At 41.7% G+C, this 19299-nt stretch overlaps 1 protein-coding gene across 3 annotated transcripts in view; it reads left to right on the top strand.

Moving 5' to 3' along the window:
• UBE3D (ubiquitin protein ligase E3D) overlaps window positions 1–19299 on the top strand; it is a 164325-nt gene that overhangs the window by 92020 nt on the left and 53006 nt on the right. The window contains exon 10 of one of the 3 annotated variants that reach the window (XM_042016463.1): window positions 3519–8120. The exons of 1 other annotated variant lie outside the window; for it this stretch is intronic. In XM_042016463.1, coding sequence (XP_041872397.1) covers window positions 3519–3650 — 132 coding nt within the window. In that variant the 3' untranslated portion in view covers window positions 3651–8120. Of the gene's footprint in view, window positions 1–666; window positions 1946–3518; window positions 8121–19299 lie in introns of those variants that run through there. One more of the 3 variants, XM_042016465.1, reaches the window with a different exon arrangement.

The raw sequence follows: 19299 nt of genomic DNA, 5'->3' as shown, positions 1-19299 counted from the left end.
TGTATGGGTTCCTTGTATTCCAGAGCTGTTAAAAGCTAAATCTTCAGATCTTTAACTCATAGGATAATGTTTCTAAAGAGGACACCATAAACCTGTTTGTATGTATTTATTAGTTTCACTACTGTTTTATTTCTGTGCTGTTTAACAGCAGCTGATATCTTCTTGTGATTTTCAAGATCCCAGGGTGTTTATTGTCATTGCAATTGTTCTTTTGTTGAGATCAGCAGAATAGCTGGGCTTCTTCAGCAAAAAGACTGCAGGTCTCTTTTAGCCAGTGGGCCAATAGTTCATGCAAGTCTAGGAAATTCTGCTTTTTGTTAAACTGCAGCAACATATTTATACTCTCACAGAGTTTTCATTAATGTAATATCCAGTCTTCTTAAAACATGTGCTGCTTGTTTTGTCCTAATCCGTCCGTTTTAAAAACAAAAATTAAAGGGGGTACGCAGTATGTATGTTGCTTTGATCACAGATTTGGAATTTCCTGCCTCTTGTAAAGGAGCATGGGTTAGGTGTAACTCCAGTCTAACACCCAGATCTAACATTTGCCTTGCAAAAGTGGGGGCAGTCCTGTCTTTGCAAGGTGTTCTAGACCCCTTTTCCAAAGTGGAAAAGCAGCGCTTCAGATGCTCAGATAAATTGTCAGGGGTGTCCCTTCTTTTACAGGCAGCTGCTAAGACCTAGGAGGGATGCTGTCTCCCTTGTTGCCACCAACGGAAGCATAAAGAGGTGACTTCTCAAGTATGTGCTATATTTGTATAATCTGAGTTTCATCATTTTGGCTGGGCTGAACATCCTACAGGTCATTAGGAAGGGTATGTAATTTAGGAAGGTTTAACAGAGGTGAAGGCAGAGAAAGGTTCTGTCCTTCATATAGATGGTATCTGACAAAATTTCACTTGTTTGCTGATGCTGCCTTGCTACTTGGTACTCCACAAGAGAAATAGCACTTGAAGACTAAGGCATGGTCCAACTGCAAATACATCAAACAGGGTAGAAAGGTAAAAGCTGAACTCTTCCAGTGAGCCCTGATGACTGCCCACATTCTTACTAAACCCCTACTGTCCTGGCTCTTTCCTTTCATGCTGTTCATGTACCATGCAAATACTCTGATGTCTGTGCAGCCTGTATCTCTTTTGTCAGCAGGAACATAGCCCTCTAACCTCTGAAAGCAACACCAGCTTCTCTGGGCAATTACTTTGGCCATTTTGTGCTAGAAATTGTCCTTTAGTACTGTGCTAAATTTAAAAATAATATGTTTTAAATTACCCCGAAGGAAACTGTAAAAGGTAACAAGCAAGGGGTGAAGGAGATGAAGGGTGAAGAAATAGAACTGGATTTCAGCTCATGTTTTGCACATAACAGAGCCAGAACAACATAACGCCCCTTTCTCTCTGCAACAGAAAAAATCCCTCAGACAGGCTCTTCTGTGAGACCAATGCAAAGGCAGTTTAAATACAGCAGAAGCAGACTCACTGAAAAAGTTGTGAGCGGGTTCTAATTTCCAACATCCTTGTTCAACACAGGCATCCAGAAGATGCACAAGCAGAAGTCCCTGCAGCCAAGTCCAACCCCACACTGATTGTCACTTGTGTAGGTATCAGTGCTGAACACTTTCCCACCCCATGAAATGCAAGAGGGCTTTTGCCTTGCAAAATTTGGAGTTCTTGCACTCTACCTGAAATCCCCCTGGTTGAGGGTTCATGTGGTTGGGGGTGAAGCTGAGCTTCCAGGCCAGCACATAGCAGGTATGGAAGGTATATGCTCCTGGGGATTCCTTTCTAGTTCTTTCTGGTGGGAATGTGGATGAGGGAATTAATCAACATGGATCCTATTATGCCTTTTTAAAAACAGGAGTTTCAGTTAAAGAAACACCTGCTTAGGAAAGGTTAACAGACCCACGCACTGCTTTAAAACTGAAACAAATATAAATACTTGCAAAACATTTTATAAGTGTTTGTAAAATGCTTTGTAAGTCAGAAAATGAAAAAGAAAATTACTTTAAAAACTTAATAAAAAATATTAATAATTTCCTTACTAATGTAAAGAAATTCCAATTGGAAAACTCTCTGGTGTCAGAGGCGCAGCAGTGAATGCTGTTGGATATCTGAGCTCCCAGACGACAAATGGTTTCTAATTTAGGGCCAAATTAAGCCCCCATTTATGCTAGCATGTGTCCCCAGGAACTCTCTTCACTTCATCAGGGTACTTGAGTCTTACCCCTATGTAGCTGAGACCATAAATGAGCCCTTATGAAACTTTTTGCTACTGAGAATTCTTTCAGAGCCTCATCATTATTGAAGTTCTTTCCTGAATAATGAACAAGCAGACGCAGTAGGCAGAAAAGACTGACAGGCATGGACGTGCTCTTATAAAACCATGAAATGTCCCAAAACTTGATGATTCTGACTCTATTACAGATAACACTCTTAAAATTAGTCCTTACTGTTTACTTCCCACATTTAAGTCCAATAAACACTGCACATTTTTAAGGAGTTGACTGGACCTGATTACAACAGATATCACTTTGTTATTCATGTGGAAAATGGTCTTTCAGTGACTTCTTTCCAAGCCTGGGTAGAACAGGACTTTACAGGCAGACATTTTTGTGGTGCAGGAGAAATGTTACATGTGAGTGTGACCTTCAAGCAGTCACTGTTATGGGCACGTCTCTTGTGGATGCCATGATAAATGATGTTATGCTGGCTAATTAAATCAATGCACCTCATTAATGCCTTGCAGCTTCTGAATTTCTTGTCACTCTCTAGTCCCATGGAACACTTTCCGTATCTGCTCTTCCCAGGCTGACATCCAATTTTTTTGCACTTCTCTCTCTGCAGAGGTACAGCAATTCCAGTACTCTCCATCTCAAAGTAAGTTTGAGGAATATATTTAGTACATCCAATAAGAGAGTAGTTTAAAGGTAACCAGTAGCCCCTCCTGCTTCCCCATTAAATTTATTTTCCCTGTTTCACAAATGAAGACCTTTCTGTGTCTTTTGGACTTAAGTTATAAGCTAAACAATGAAAATAATTTTTTTATTATTATTTAATATGTTGGGAATTGCGTTAATGCAGGGAGAGAACAGCTGCTGAGCGATGTTACATGAAAAAATGTAAAGAATCCCACAAGGATTCTCACTCTCTTGCAGCACCGACAAGGATCTGCGTTAGGAATATGGCAGAAAATATTGTCCCCACGCCTATTGTGTGTCTGTCCCTGGGCTTGCACCTAATAGGAAGCCTTTTTCTGATCCCTTCTTGACTTTTGCCATCTATTAAATACATAATAAAAAGAGGTTTAAAACCTTTCCCCAAAAACCTCCCAGTTTTTCCACAAAACTAGTAGCCTAAATATCTATTGGAATATGTTAATTCTCTTGACTATTCTTTCCCCCTCCCAGTAAATCATGTTTTCAATACCACCTCAGGATGGAAACAAAAATTATTTGGGGTTTTGTTACTTCTAAAATTTTTTTCCCCTTTCTCTTCAATCTTTATTTACAATTATTTTCACAGGGAAAAAAAGGGAAGATGAGGAAAGGAATTTCTTCAGTTAAGCATTTCTCTGGAAGAACTTGGAAGAAGCACGTTTCTATAACAGCTGAAGGAGCAAGAAGAAACAGAAAAGAGCAACTGCTGATGTTTTAGCCAAGCCTAGCAGCAGCCCATGTCTGCATTGCTTGTTATGATTCAAGTGCATGTTAATAGGAGTAAAACTACATTGGTTTGAATGCACTGAATATCAGTAATTCCCAAACTCCCAAACAGAGAGCTTCCTGGCTGTGGGCAAACACCAGCCTTGACTTGGACTCTGCAGTGTAACTGCACTTGATCATCACACACTAATGCCTACACATAGACTTGCCCCCATCCCTGCAGCATGCCAGGATATAGGAACACAGCCTGGCTCCTGCCTGGGACTTCTGTCTTGTCTTGCTTGATTGTAAAGAGTCAAAGGAAGGATTCTGGAGTAGAACCTGGGCCAAAATCTCTCCCTGCACCACTAGAGCCATTAACTCCAGACCACACAGCTGTGCTGCAAGTGGGAATGGAAAGGTGAGAAATAAACAACCTGGCCTTAGAGACATTAGACTGGAGTGCTGCCAGGGGAAAACAATGGGATGACTACACCCTCGCTTAAAAGTTTGCCCAGGAAGCCTTTTGCAGGTCACTGAAATCTGCTTTCTGCTGACCCTGGAGCTCTTATTCAGGACTTGTCCTGCCTTTTTTGCACTATCTATAGTAGGTATGTTAGTAAAGGCCCTGGATATAAAAGAATTCCTCAGGTTGTGTTGCTTCATCTACCGCTAACATGTCACATCGTGGTTTGTCCTGCAAGAATCTGGGCTGCACTCTGAAATCCATCTCATTATTCAGAGATGATACAACAGCTTTCGCCTGCCTGTTTCTGCAGCTAATAGAGCTGTCAGCTCTGCTGTCATTCCTTGTCCTCCCATCCAGAAACATATAGAATGTCTTAAAGGAAACAGGTCATCCTGAGACTGACTCTTGAAATAAAATTGACCCTTATTCAAGTGTACATACAAAATAGCTTGGACTTTTACCTTCAATTGCTATTTGTATTTGCCTCTTGTTCCACAGAGAGTTAATGTGGATTGAAAATATGACATTTTTCAGGAAAATATCTGTTACAGGTGCCAAAGGCTGTTCTGTTGCCAATGCTCTGTGATATTTTCATGGCATGTTTAGAAGAAAGTCTTTCCTCTCTGTCTCCTTCATTTGCCTTAAGCCCAGCATTACCATCTCATTCAAGAGATGATAATGACTGTGTTCACTTGTTGCATTGGATGTTTGTGCCAAGGGTATTTATGAATGTTCTAGCTCATTTTAAATTCAAACTTCAGTGCCTGGAGACACTTTCATAGGAAAAGCAATTGAGTCACCATAGCAGGGAAGGAGAGGTTCAGCAGGTAAAGTGGCACTCAGTCAAGAAGGTGCTTGTTGGCTAGTAAAGTACAGGGGATGACAGCTGCTCTGACAAAGTGACATTTGCATCTCCAGAAAAGTGAGACTTCTTAATTTAACTGGAGAAGTGTCAAGATCATCTGCTGAGTAAGTTAAAAGGAAGTAAGTTTCAGATAGAAAGACAGAAAGTTTCTAGAGGAAAAAATAAATCTGCTCAAAGCCCCTGGAAAGAAGATTAGTTACAGGTGGTGGTGTGGAGGAAAGGTTTTTCTCTGACAAGTGCAGCCTGTGACACATGGCATACAGGGAGACAGTGCCCCTGACATGTCAGAAGACTACCTGCAGCAAATAAAAGGGATATAGAGTAAAAAGGAGCTTTTATATTTTTATTTGTAAGTAGGCTGATTATAGCCTTCTTTATTATGCCTTAAAACCCTTGTTACTGCAGTGTTTATTTGGAGTACTGTAAATAAATGTTCCCACTTGGATTTTGCTCAGATGGAGTTAAAGTACTTGATTTAAAGCAAGATGTTCCTTGCTGAAGGCTGCCACAGCCCTAATAGGCAACTGGGGATGTGGTTGCCTAGAGGTGAGGAGGTGAAGCCACTTCTTCCCACAATGAGGGCTCTTGGCAGGATGCTGGTGAGCATACCTGAATCTCGGTGATCCTGTGGGAACTTGTTACCCATGCACTTGAATCATGCTGTGTTTTTATTCCTCTTTGTAAGAGTGAGCACCCATGGTAGGAGTGAGCTTACTTTTCTCCAGTTCTTTCTTTGTTCATGAGCAGCTCCTGCTTTGCTGGGGGTACAAGCAGTTTACCAGCAATTATGTCAGAACGTTTGCTAGCATCTTACTTTGACTTTTAAGTCGTAAAGCAGCAAGGGGAATTACTGCTGCCATCTCCAAAGCAAGGCAACAAAGGCACAGATGTAATAATGCATGCACCTAAGTACTTGCCCAGTTTTTCTCACATTCCTCTTTTTGTTTTCCCAAGCAAAAAGCAGACTCCCTAGCAACCATTTTAAGGCTGAGGGCACACTGAAAGCAAGCTTGACAAATGAAAGTGAAATGCTGCAGCATGTGGGACTGGTGGAGCAGCCCCGTGGAATTATCAAACCCTCATTGTGCACAGCCCCACTGGGCTGCATCCCTGGGGGTTACAGGGATGGGAAAAATGCAAGCAGCCACCTAAGCTGGTAAAGCAGGAGGTGCTTAGGAGAGAGGCTCCTGTGTCTTAGCAACTCAGAATCCTTTCCCAGAGTTAAGTGCTGTGCTTTTTTTTTTTTTTTTTTTGCTTTTTTTTTTGCTTTTTTTTTCTTAAAGAAAGTGGTAGTGAACATTAGGCTTACTTCTTAACAGGAGTGGAGAAATGAAAGTCCCAGTTTTAAATGCTGACCAAGTGGGCAGGACACTTACCTGGGCTGCAGGAAGCACAGATTCAGATCCTACCTTTGCCTGAGGAGATCTGACCATCAGTGTGTTGTGAATAGACTCATGGCCAGGATGGGGTGTCTGAGACAGAACTCTGCCTAGTGGTGTCATCTAAAGACTCAGTGCCAGCCATGTAGTCCTGCCCTCTTCTCCATGCCAGCTGTGATGGCTTTCTAACCACACAGCACACTGCTACAATTCACAAAGCAGGAGACATTCACCTTGGTTTTGTTGCTTTAATTTCTCCTGGAAGGGGAGAAAAAAGGAAGACGCAGGTGCTGAAGAGCAGGACCTTGTTCCTTGAGTATCAATGACTGGACGGACCCGGTTGCACCATTTATGATCTCACCTGTCAAAGCTGCTCACTCAACATCTCACGGAACTGCAAAATGAACCCTGAACTTGGTAAAGACTCTTTAGCCCATAGCTGAAATGCTCATCTATAAAAGGTGAGACACGGGCTTTCTTCTCTTGTCATGTATTTCCCACTGTATTTTTTTTTTCACTTGAAATCATACTGAGCACATTTCAGTTGCATACCTGTCATATACAGTAAAACTGAGATTCTGCAGTCTTAAATAACTGGCCAGGGCTCCCAAGCAGAGAAATGTAGGACTGATTGTGTTTTGACTCACATTGTGTAATCTTCAGTTACTAAGTAAACTAGGGCAGCTGAGCACTCCCTTCCAAACTCAATAACATGTATAATTTTGAGGAACTTTAGCAAATGTCCTGGTTGCCTGCCCGTGGCGTGCCTTCCCGTATCACTCGTGAGTACTGAGCTTGATAACAGATAGCTAGAAGTCTTCATATTCTCATCTGTCATTTTGTGCTCCAGTGGGTTCTACTAGCAACAAATGTTATTAGAAATGTATCAGCCCTTGGAGGAGATGCATAGGAAAATAATAAGGTGAAGTAAGTGTCAAATGTCTAGCCAAGATGATATTAATACCAATCCCCACTAAATAAACTGTCAAACCTGTCAGTGTGACCATCAGGCAGGGAAGTTAAAAGGTAAAAAAGCAATCAGTGTAGCTGACTTTTAAATATATCTTCCAGTTCTTATCAAAAATGGTTGTCATCATTCTTGGGGATCTTTATAGCAAAAAATAAAGAGGCTGTATAAATGCCAGATTTTTTTTCTCCAGAGATTTTTTAGTGCCAGTGAAAACTTGCTGTTGCCCAGATCCATTAGTGTTGGTAGAGGCTGAGCATTAGAGAACCATATTCTATCCCCACCTCCATGTACTGTTTAGAAACTTGAGTGATTCAGAACATCCACTGTCTGGTGTCCATGGTCATGGCATATTAGACAGGCAGTGACTAAAATAATTTCAGTGTCCATGACAGGCATCCATAGCAGGATGTTTGAATTCAGCCCTAAATCTTTTTGATGGTGTTGAAATCCTTACAGGATATCAAATGTGTTACTTTTTTTGGGTTGAAAAAAATTTTGAAGTTTTATGTAAAGTAGTATGTGGTAGAACTATGAAGGCCAAACTTGCCTAGTCACTGAGCCTGAAAATATTAATATGCACAAGGGTAATAAATCCTACTGAGTTACTTCACTTTAAGTATGGTTACTGAGCCAATTAAAAGTGTAGTCCTCTTGATTTCAGTTACCTTATTTCTTATACATACTCAACTTAGTCCTACCAAACTTGCCCAAAATTACATGATAGCACTCAGATACTCCACAACTGACTGTTCTCCATCAAGGCACAGTCCTGATTTGTTATTAAATCAATGCTTATTTTATTTACTCGTTGTTTGTTCTGTTTCTTTAAAGGTTCTGCAGTTGAAATAACAATACTTTATTGGTGCTGGTATTGAAGGAAAATTGGCAGATTTTAAGTGATCTGTTACTGAAGCAGTATAAACTCTGCTTCAGGACATATGACTTGGTTATGAGCGAATAAGTTGCTCTATAGCAGCCAAATTTAGGATTTTAGGAACTTCCTTTGGAAGCAACGTGTTCTGGCTTCTGTTGGAAGCAAGACATATGACAGTTCTCGTACAGCATAGGAAAGCTTGTGTTCCGTAACGAAAGAGAGTTTACCCTCCAAACTAAACATTACCCAAGGGAACTTAGGGGCTCCATGTATTTCTGCACTTGGTTCACTACAGCATATATATCTTACATATGCTATAAATCTTATATATGCCATATGTATGTATGCTATTTAAGTTATGTATGCTATCTTAGCATATATAAAACTATGCAAGAGTTAGTACATTCCCCTCATATTAGCTGGTGAAACATCAGCTGATATTGTCTGTATATTTAGGTTCAAAGGACTTGTCAGAAACAGAGATAGTCTGGAGCATAATACAGTCAAGTTCTATTTGTTTTTGGTAAGGTGACTCCAAATTGTATTAGAGACTGGGTGGCAGCTCCTGAGGCAGTCACAATTATGATAGTTTTATCAGCACTCATTCACCATTTTCAAGAACAAAGGTTAATAAACAGGAGATAGAATATTTATTCTAATATAGGTCCCTGGGGTACTAAGTCATCTTTAATGAGAAATGAGGTAATTACCAGTTCTGTCACCTTTCGTCTTTCAAATACACTTGATGCTGTTTAATATGAGGCCCATGTTGTTCAATAGAAAATAAAGACTTAGAAATTATTGTAAAGCATTTCAGTATTACTATATTAATGTAAAGACAATGAAGCTGGAATATCAAAGTATATATTTCAAGGCAATTTGAATGCCTTTCTTAAATCAGAATGGAATGAGATGTCAGGACAAAAAAAATATATCAGTTGTTCTGGTCTGTCATCACCATAATCATCACAGACTCAGCTACTCAAGTTCGAGGTATTTTGGGCTTGAAATGGAAAACATAGTGAAGGAATTTGACTGTGACAAATTTTGGAAGGATGCATTTATTTGCATCACCTGCCTTATAAGCAGAAAGCTTGTGGAGAGTGATATGAGATTGGCTAGGATGAAAAAAGTCACAAAAGTAATGTGTGAGAAGAAAGAACAAGGAACAACTGTAATTAAAGGAAATACAGACTTCTGGAAGGCTGTAAGAGTAATTTTCACTTGCTTTACTATATTTTCTGGATCAAAGGTTGTTGAAGTGGATTTAAGTGCCTGTTCCTGTTTGCAATGTCAGAGCGGTGGAAAGGAGACACGATGTAGATTAGAACCATGTTCTGCAGAATTAGGTTCTGGAAAGATAATTGCACAAACAACTTTCATCCATTTGCTGTGCAGGGCAGGCAGGATTAAAGTGGTTCAAGTTACACAAGGCAAAGTAAGTAATGGCTCTCAGGTCCCTGGTGGGCCAGGGACATGGCCTTCTGGAGCACAGGCTCCTCCCTCCATCTCTGCACTGGGGTGCTGCTTGGAGACAGCCTGAGCAGCAGATGTGGTCTTGCTGGAACCTGGCTGCTCCCCATGGCAGAGCTGGGAGTGGGACTCCGGGCTGGACCCCAACTTTGGCTCCCCCAGCAGGTGAGGTGGGTCAGGGGCATAAAGATGACACAAAAGTGGGTGGAGTGGCTGATATGCCAAGTGTTGGTGCCACCATCTGGAAGGACCTGGACAGGCTGGAGAAGTGGGCTGACAGGAACATCGTGAGGTTCAACACAGGGAAGTGCAAAGTCCTGGGTGAAGAGGCAAGGGTGCTGGGGGATGGCCAGAGGACACAGAGGGCTGAAGGGGAGGGGAGAAACAGGACACATAATATCCAGTTGAGGGAGGGCATCTGTCTGAAGATTTGGGGAAAAGGCAACCAAGCAGGCTCCTGTCTTTGGAAGAGGAGTAAACATGATTGTGAGAAGAAGCTGTGAAAACATCTTGGGTGGCAACAACAAGAAAGGTCTGGATGGTGGCTCTGCTATAGCCTGTCAGTGGTCAGCCCTGTATCTTTTGCAAGGGCATTGTGGAGATCAGTGACTTTCTCAGCCCCCATGTCCCTGACCTCTGGGAAGGAGACTTGCAAAGGGGACACAGAGCAAAAATTCAGGCGTGTACCCACAAAGAAGTTGTGTTGTGTGCACATCCACACCACGGACTGCTCCCGTGTTTCTTCAGGTAAACATTTATTTAGCTTTAAAAAGTTACTGGCAGATGGCTGATGAGGTTGTTCCCGGGTTATAGTTGCTAAGCCAGCTCCAGGCTTGGTTCATTACTGGGTAATTATGGCTTTGCATCTTCTTGTTTGCTATTCAATAATTGTCCTCTTCAGTGAAAGTGCCTATTGACCTGAATAAAATATAATTGTGTCTCCCATCGACTTTCAACTTTCTAAAAGCATTTCTCTGTTGAATTGGCTTTCTCCAATAATGCTCGTGTTTGTTATGGATTTCCCTGACAACACAACAATATGGAAATAAGCATTTGTACTAATCCTTTCTGCTTCAGTTCTAATATGCAATAGTCATTTTTATATCAACAGTCACAGTCTTGCATTCCCTTCACTGCAGAGGTGAATCTGCTCCTCAGCATCACTACTGCATCTCAGCTTCCCTGTGTCACAACTTCTCAGAGCTCCTTGTCCCATAAGGGAGAAGGTGCTGAGGCATCTGCAGCAGGTTGGCATCTTCTTTAGGCCTCCTCCATGAAGACAGCTTCCAGAAGTGCTGGCACTAGTAAATCCACTTAAAGACACTGGGAACTTGAAGACTCTAATCCATCCACTTTCCTTTCTCATTTGAAGGTTTGGAAAGCTCCCAAACCATTAAAAGCTTGGGAGCATATTGCTCCTTCCCTCCTTGTGGTGCAGTAGCTTGGGAGTAATTGGGGAATTTGCTTCCAGATGGCCAGGGAAATGCCACAGCAAATTCCCAGTTAACTTCTTGATTTAGTACCTTCTCCATACTGAAAAATCAGCAGGTTTGTTTAAAACTGTGCAGTACACTCTGCACAACTAACTACTGCTGTCAGTGATCCCTTTGATCCCTTAAGAAAACTGCACACAGCACTTTTGAGTGTAATTTGATGTGGTAGCTTCATTACTTCAATATGCAGGAGAAAATTTTCAAGACTACTCCATGTAAGTTTAGCTGTTTTGTTCCAATTAATTAATTGATGTTCTTTCGGGTTCATGTGATTTTAGTGCAGCACAATCATTTACATGTTGAGAAGTTGAGAACATAAAAATTAAATGAAAATCACTTTTTTTTTCCAAACCTTATGATTTTAGTTTTGTTTAAAAGACTAGAAATAGTTTCTGCTAAGAAAAACAAATTACTAAAAAACCCAATGCATTTGGTCAAAATATTTTTTAAAATTTGCAGGATGGTCACTTGGTGCAGGAACTTAAATATTTCATTTCAAATTCCAACATATTCTTGTTCCACTTGGAAGGCCTCTGTAAACAGTCCCAATTACTGCTAATTGATTTAAATCTCAGAACTCAGTAGGAAATCACAGATGTTATCTTCTCAGCAATGCACTAAAACTTCCTGAGTTTCTCACAAAAAGATTTGGTGTAATTGCAAGGTATCTTTTTGAGGTACAGGGATTATATAAATCTGTTCCGGTGAGAGCTGTTACACAGAAACCATTGATGTTAAGCTTGTAAGTCTGTTAAGGAAAATAACTTTATATTTGTTTTGAGACCTTCGCCCTGTAGAAGACTGAAAAAAACCTCTAATGCTTTTTTTACTGCAAAGAGAAAAACTCCTTTTTTGGATGCCCATGAAAGATTTCAGAACCCTTTAAAAAGAAAGCTGACCATTTTCTTGAAAAGGTGGAAAAAGATGTGGCAGAAAGAGCTAAAAAAAATCTAGTCAGCAGAAAATAGGTCTCCCGAACTGATGTGAAATGCTGAAGCTTAAGTTACGGGACAGAGAACAGAGGGAAAATGTTCTAGAAGTATTTGACTAAAAAAGAGTAAAAGTTGTCTATGAACTTACACAATGAACATAAGTACATAAGCAGGATGCAATAACCACTTAAATGTAAATGGAGACAAGCTTCAGCAACCAAATTGCTTCTAGAATTAAAATGACCCTGCTCCCTTCCTCATCCATAGATACGACCTACAGACGCTATCTGCTGGCTAATCCTCATTTTCATTTCCCTTCCTGTGGCAGTTATGATGAAGTTCTCTGTAGCAGAAGTGTTTTTTTCTGAAAGTTAAAGAAAAATTCAAAAAATTATAGCACTAATCATATAAATTCTTTAATATCATTAAGAATTCAGTAACATCCCAAGCTGATGGGGATATCATCTTGCAGCAAGATGAAGTGCTGCAGACCAATTACTGGCAAGTTTCCCAGCAGGTGAATCAGGAGCTCAGCTTGTATGGCTTAAAGCTCTGGGGGATCTCTGGGCTGCAGATTATTTTTTTGCTGGGCATTCAAGACCTTCATGCTTGGTGGCTCTGGCACAGCACAGACTAAAAGCAACAGCTGCCTGAAGACAGTGAGCTGGATAAAGCTGCAAATTAGAAATCAGGAGAATTGGGGACTTCTATGTGACTGCCATTTGCCCATGCCCCTGCATCCTGTTTGTAAAACAAAAGCACTGTCTGTCCCCTGAGAAGCTTTCTGAACCCATTAGAATGTGCTGTATGTCAGGAGGGTGCTACTCACAGAGCCTCCGAGGGTTCCAGGCATGGCTCCCAACTCAGAAGTTGACAGAGGGAAAATCCCTTTCCTAGGGAGTAACAACAGCACAAAGGAAATTAAAGCGGCCACCCTTCCACAGCTGAGGTCATTTTTATGTCTGTACAAGTCCATCTGTCTGGCAGAGGTGTCTGTCCCCAAGTGCACTGGCCAGAAATGAGCAGCCTAGTGGGCAGACCACCACTTGATAATTACGCTCTGGCCTCAGTTAAAAGGACACTGCCTGGCTATGCTGGCAGGAGTAGGGGATGCTCTCTCCCTTCAACTACCTGCCAGCCCATTCCAGGGCACAAAGCTTACTCTGCCTCTCGTTCCCACTCCCTTCTTTCTGAAACTCAACAAGACAGTAACAAAGCATCAGTTAATGATCATCTTCTGAGACATACAGGGTCAAAAAGTTGTGGAGCACTTCATGGGTCATCCAGGTCCAAGAACCCACCTCAAGACTGGGCCAGCACCCACCAGTTCCCTCAGCCTGGCAGGGGGACAGCCTTTGTAAAGCAGGAACACAGGTAAGGGCTATTAACAATGCCATCATCCTCTCTCTTCCATCTTACTCCTCAGCATTTGCTCCTCAGCATTTGCTCTTTGGCAAGTCTGCCAATCTTATGGGCAAGGCCCCTGGTTTACTCTGCAGCCTGTTCCACAGGTGTTGCCTGGACTGGAAGAATCCCTCAGCCTCCATCTGTACTGTGCTCCAGTACTGATGTATGCTTTATATTGTGACTTTCTTATATTATAATTTTAGGTTTGGAACTGAATGAGATGCACTGTGTGTGTTGCCTTCTTATCCATGCTCTTAAAAATACAGATGAGAAAGAAGAGATGGACAATACTTACACTAGGAAAAATCAGCCTGAGATTCCAAAGTAACATATTTGCCTGCGTAGTTACGCAAACATTTCAGAAGTGTTATCCTGCTGTTCTTTTAATGAGATTGCACTGGGGAAAAAAGGAGCAGGATGCAGGCGTGGTGAATGTGTCTAGCAAATCTTTAAATGCCTGAGCGGTGATGATAATGCGAGCATGGGTTTATTGCTCTGCATTTTAGAAATACATTTTAAAATCTTCCAATTTTACTAGGCATTTATTTGCATACAGGCACTTCTGCCTCTACTTTTTGTAATTTTATTGCCACTGTAATAGAGATTTGGAAATCAAATGCACTTCACTATATTTCAAGGCTTTTCCTGTGCTACTGGGTGATATCTGATTTATGAAAAGAAGGCACTATTTGCCCTCCCCTCTGTGTATCTGATGGAAAAATACAGTAAATTGAGATGAATATATCCATTACTTGTGCATGTGGATGGATACAAGGCAGATGCAGGTTTCAGCCTCATAGAGGTTTTTTCTCTTGCCTTATGTAAGGTTGTAACAAATTATTGGGTTTCTTTCATCTTAACTCCTCCAGTCTCATGCTGGGTGCTGGTGACGGGATGGTAGGTTTATTTGTTATAGAGTCTTCCTTGAGATTGTTTCAATTGCTCCTTAGTCCTTTGAACCTGTCTGTCATTCCTGACTTCAAATTAAACAGAGGATGGGAAGGGAGGAGCTGGCCTCTCTTTCTCCACTGAACTGGCTACTGTTATTGTACAGCTTCCTTTTAGACTCCCTGACAGTCCTAGCTCTGTTTTTCAGAAAATTTCTTTCCAGTCAGTATGTTTTCACTAATTGGAGGCATTATTCTTAGAAGAAACTCAGCTCTAATTATTTCTGTAAGTTATATGTCCATTTTAACTTGAAAGTGGCACTTGAGGTCAAACCCTCTCCCCCACTGCTTCCCCAGAAGCCTACTGTAGGAGGTATTGAGGTGGCCTCTATGGAAAAGCCTCAGCATTCTGGGATTAAATTGGTGCACGAGAAGGGAAAGCTATTGTTTTCCATCCTTGCCAGCCTCCTCTGGGAGCAGCAATATTTGGTGCTGAGCCACAGCCTACAAGAGGACTCTCTTCTCAATTTATTTTTGGTTACTGTACAATACTGGATATAATTTCATTACCCATTTGCCTTAAGTCAAACTCTGATTACCTGACTTGAAATGTTATTGTGTGGTTACTGAAAGAGTTATTTTTGAAATCATATTTAAGCATTGGAAAGAGAGCTGAACAAGCTGCAAAGAGAATATTATGTTGCTAAAAACTGAAAAAAGGTGTTGATGGAAGATAATGTCTTATAGAAAACTGGATAGACTAAAAAATAACCCTGCTACATCTGGATGCTGGTTTTTTCATGGCATTAGATAGCTATTACAGAATTCTATGCTGTCTTTCCCGCTGGGAAACAAGAGCTAAAAGAAGCAAATTTTTAGCTATTTTTGCATTTCATTAACAAATGGTCTTACTTGAAAATGCAGTTTTCTAGATCTTGGCAGTAGTGAGATGCCTGTAGGCAGGAGCACAAGTCTCCTCCTGAAGATCTGTGTGGATGGATATTAACCCCATGAAATTCTAAGCATACCTGGCCACGTACTGTAGGATGAGTGCTGGTAATGATGCTGCTCAAAATACTCTCCATGAGAACCATACAATTTCAGTGTAGCAAACTGCAGTCTCCTATTGTCAGACTTGCTGACTGTCTTCCAGATGAGCCCAATACTAAAGAAAAAGTAATATCCAGCTTATTTTCAAACTCCTGTAGCTCCTTAGGCCTTGGAACAATATTATTCTCAACTCTGAGAATGATTTTAATCTACCCTTAAGATACCAGCGGCTAAAAGTAATCATGTAAACATTGTTATACACCTTTCCTTCTCCCAGTGACTTGCAAGGGGTACAGTTATTGCAAGCAGGGAGTGGGTGCTGGGGCGTTCATATCCCCTGGTGCGTGGTCCTGGGTCACATCCCGGCACTGCTGCTGGGGGGCACGTGGCATGCGAGGAGCACGCCTGTGTGTCCTGCTCTTCTGCAGATGTTTCTAATATTAGATTTGTGTTATTGATCTCTGCTCTCCCTGGAGCCAGGAAAAAGCCTCCTGCAAGAAGGCAGTGAGGAAAGTAAGGCAAAACCCTAAAGAACTGACTTATGTTTGCTTTTAAAGAGCACTGCAAAATGCTTGCTGTGCAGCTTAGATGATCTGCAGGAGTGATGAATATCACACTGGCATGGGTGTTATGCAACAGTTATGTCTTTGTTTTTGCTCTTAAAATGAACAAATTTGGATTATAGAGAAACACATGATGTTCTGAGGCATTGTGCTAACTGAATTTCTCCCCAAATGTGTGCAAGTTTAATGGAATATATCCCTCAAGCAAACTTGCGTTATCCACTCATGAAAAGGTCTATTAAAGTTTAAGTTTACACTACCAGTCTAAAAGCAGAAGTTTGTGAAAGGCCACTGAAAGCAAGAATGGTGTTCACCTACAACGTTGTGATTAAATATTAAAGGTCATGTTCTAGGCTTGACCGACTCCAGCGTGTTCCCTTGTCACATCAGTCCCGCATGAGCACAGTGCCACATGTAACAGCATGCACAAGCAAGCATGCAAGGAGACCACAGTGGAGACCTGCAAGATGTCAGCCTGAGCTATGTAGTTCAGTGCTTCCAGCCTGTGCTCACAGTGGGAGGATGCAGAGGACATTATGGCTCACGTTTCTGTCCAGGCTGTTAAGTCCCTGGTGTTGCTGCTGCAGCAGTACTCATACTGGATAGTGCACATCAGAAATCTTGGGGTTTTTAGTGTTAAAATATCAGAAACCTCTTTAACTTTTGACTAAGCCTTGGTTGATGCTAGTACAACTCTCCTGGAATCAACAGAAAACACTGTCTCTGAAGAGTTCAGGTGAATTCAGAAGTGAATTAACCTCTCTGGGACTGCGAAGAGACTTCCTTGGACTTTGGCTCATGGCATGGTGTGTTTGGCTCTGAGCTCCTAATACTGGACTCAAAATGATACAGTGGGTTGGCAGGATATGAAGTCACCCTGTGGGTTCAGATTTGCTCCAGAAAAGTTGGATGGGCTAACTTTGTACTGAGAAGCTTTACACAAGATCAGGTTTCAGCTGTCCTCTGCAGCCACTGCTCCTGATTCCATAAAATTGGAATAAATCCCTTGCTGTTTGCGGAGGTTGTTCAACAGAAATATGACCATCTGCCTGTGCCTGCTGTGGATCTTCTTTGTACTGCTGAGTAACCTGATAACACATTGATAAGCACTAGTGATCTCAGAGGTATGAGCTTGAGATTAAAAAACATCTTGAAATAGTTAAATATTTCCCTTAGCACTAGCTCGACTCCTATTGTTTCAGATACCCACTTGAAAAAGGCTGGGGGAGCATTAAAAACTAAAGGGAAAGAGTCAACCCAGCTTTCTTCTGTGTGATTATCTTGCAAGTTTGTGAGAAAATGATGCCTTGTACCTTCCTCTCTTCTCCTTGATACACAGATGAATCATTAAGACTCTGCTAATAAAGGCCATCTAGGTTGCCTGCACAACTTCCTATTAATTTAGCAAAGGGATAAATTCAATCAAGCATCCGTGGGTTTGCTGACCAATGTCAACTGCAAGCAAAAGGCAGTAACAGTGTTCTGCCCAAAAGCAACCATGGATTTTTAATCCATTGTTGAAAGTGCAGTATTTTATAGTGCTATTTTGTCTATCCTCTGCCAAAGGTGTCTCTAACAGACACGTGTTACAGTCCTGCTGTCTGTTACCTACCTCTAATTCTTACAGAGAACTGAAATGTAGAATGCTACATTAAGCTTGATTCATTACCACTCTCCTTAGTTCACTCACAGCAGTGCTGTTTGTGTCAACAAACCTTCATGAGAAGCATTGCCTATTACCCTGAGGGGGACTGATGGCTGTGTTCCTCATACCATGGCCCTGTTTTCCTAAATAAGATTTTATCTACAGCTATTTCATCTTTCTCTTGGTTCCTTTGTGCTGATATAAGTTCAAAATTGTAAGAAGAATTTTCCAGTAGCTTTTTGTGTTCAGGCTGTTACTAGAACAAATGTAAAATGTTCCTGGGTCTTTTTCTAATGAATATTCCAAGTTTTCAATTCATTATGATGTGATTTACCTAATGCTAATGGGAGGAAAAGGAACACCAGATGACGTGATGCTGCAAAGCTGAGCCTAATTTAGCAGAGCAAGCAAGAGACAGGCTCTGGCAGAAACAGCTTTTCACACACTCAGGCACCCCCATTAACTGAGACCTGCCCCTCTCATCTGTTCCATGGCTCAGTGATGCTCCTTCCAGCTGGTCCCAGCAGTGAGCTTTGGGCACTGGCTTGCCTCCAGCCCATGACGGTGCCAGCTCAGATGCTACACGGTGTCAGACATCCATGTGGCGGTGCTGCCCTTGTCACCAGCCCTGAGGGCTGTTACAGCCACGGGCCAGCACTGGGCACCAGTCCCTCTAGCCATGCTGATATTCTGCTATCCTTCTGTGATTATTCCAGAGGTGCTGTCCCATCTGGTGTTGGTCCATGGCCCACTTAAGGCTCATGCCAAAGTCTGCATCTTCCTGTTATCTGTGGGTCACCACACTCGGCCTGTTTGTGTCAGCTCTTGGCCTGTGTGAGAGCAAAATACTCTTATGTCACCTAAAATTGTGGAGAGGAGCTTCCTGCAGTCGAGCTTTGCATCTTTTGGGACCCTGGGCCTAAGTCTCTCCTTTTTGGTTAAATACAGAACCGATGAAACACACACCCCCACACCCACCCACCCACCCAAAAAACCAAACCAAACCAAACCAAACCAAAAAAACCAACCAAACAAAAAAAAACCCCAAAAAACAAACAACAAAAAAATTACTGGCCATTGTATTTCCACAGAACAGACAGACAAAAAAAACCCCAAAAACCAGACAGGTAAGCATCTCCTCCTTAGTCTCTCTGACACATTGCCATTTCATTTAACTCCTGTTCACATTTCCTTCCTTGCAGTTGCAGGGATCCTTCTGCTTGACTGGGTGAGTGCAAGGCTCTCACACATTCCGGGGCAGGGACACACTGCACCTGCCGTCTGGCAGACCTTGACTCTGTTGTACAGACAGGCATAGGTGACCACCTGGCTCCTCATGGACATGTTCCTGGCATCCACTGAAAGTCCTTCTAAACTCAGAAACTTGTGATGGCCAGTTAAGCCGTCCATAAGACTGGTCTGTCTGTTGGCCAAAAAGAGAAAGCACATGAAATGTGTTTGTATAAAAAAATATAAAGCGGGAAACAACTGAGAAAGAGCTTCAGAAACAAATCCTGTTTCTTGAGTGTGTTTAAGGAGCAGCTGGCTGCAAATGATAATTATCCTCTTTGTAGGAACAATAAATTAAAGCAGAGGGAGATGAAGGCAAAGACCTAGCTGATAATTTATAAAGGCTTGTAATCACTGTAATTAAA

This window comes from Corvus kubaryi, unplaced genomic scaffold (genome assembly GCF_017639235.1).
Source record: "Corvus kubaryi isolate FWS band 111438036 unplaced genomic scaffold, C.kubaryi_AGA036_p1.0 split3-73, whole genome shotgun sequence".
In the NCBI taxonomy this organism is placed as follows: domain Eukaryota; kingdom Metazoa; phylum Chordata; class Aves; order Passeriformes; family Corvidae; genus Corvus; species Corvus kubaryi.
Note: the sequence above shows the minus strand (reverse complement) of the source record. Positions and strands in the feature narration are given on the sequence as shown.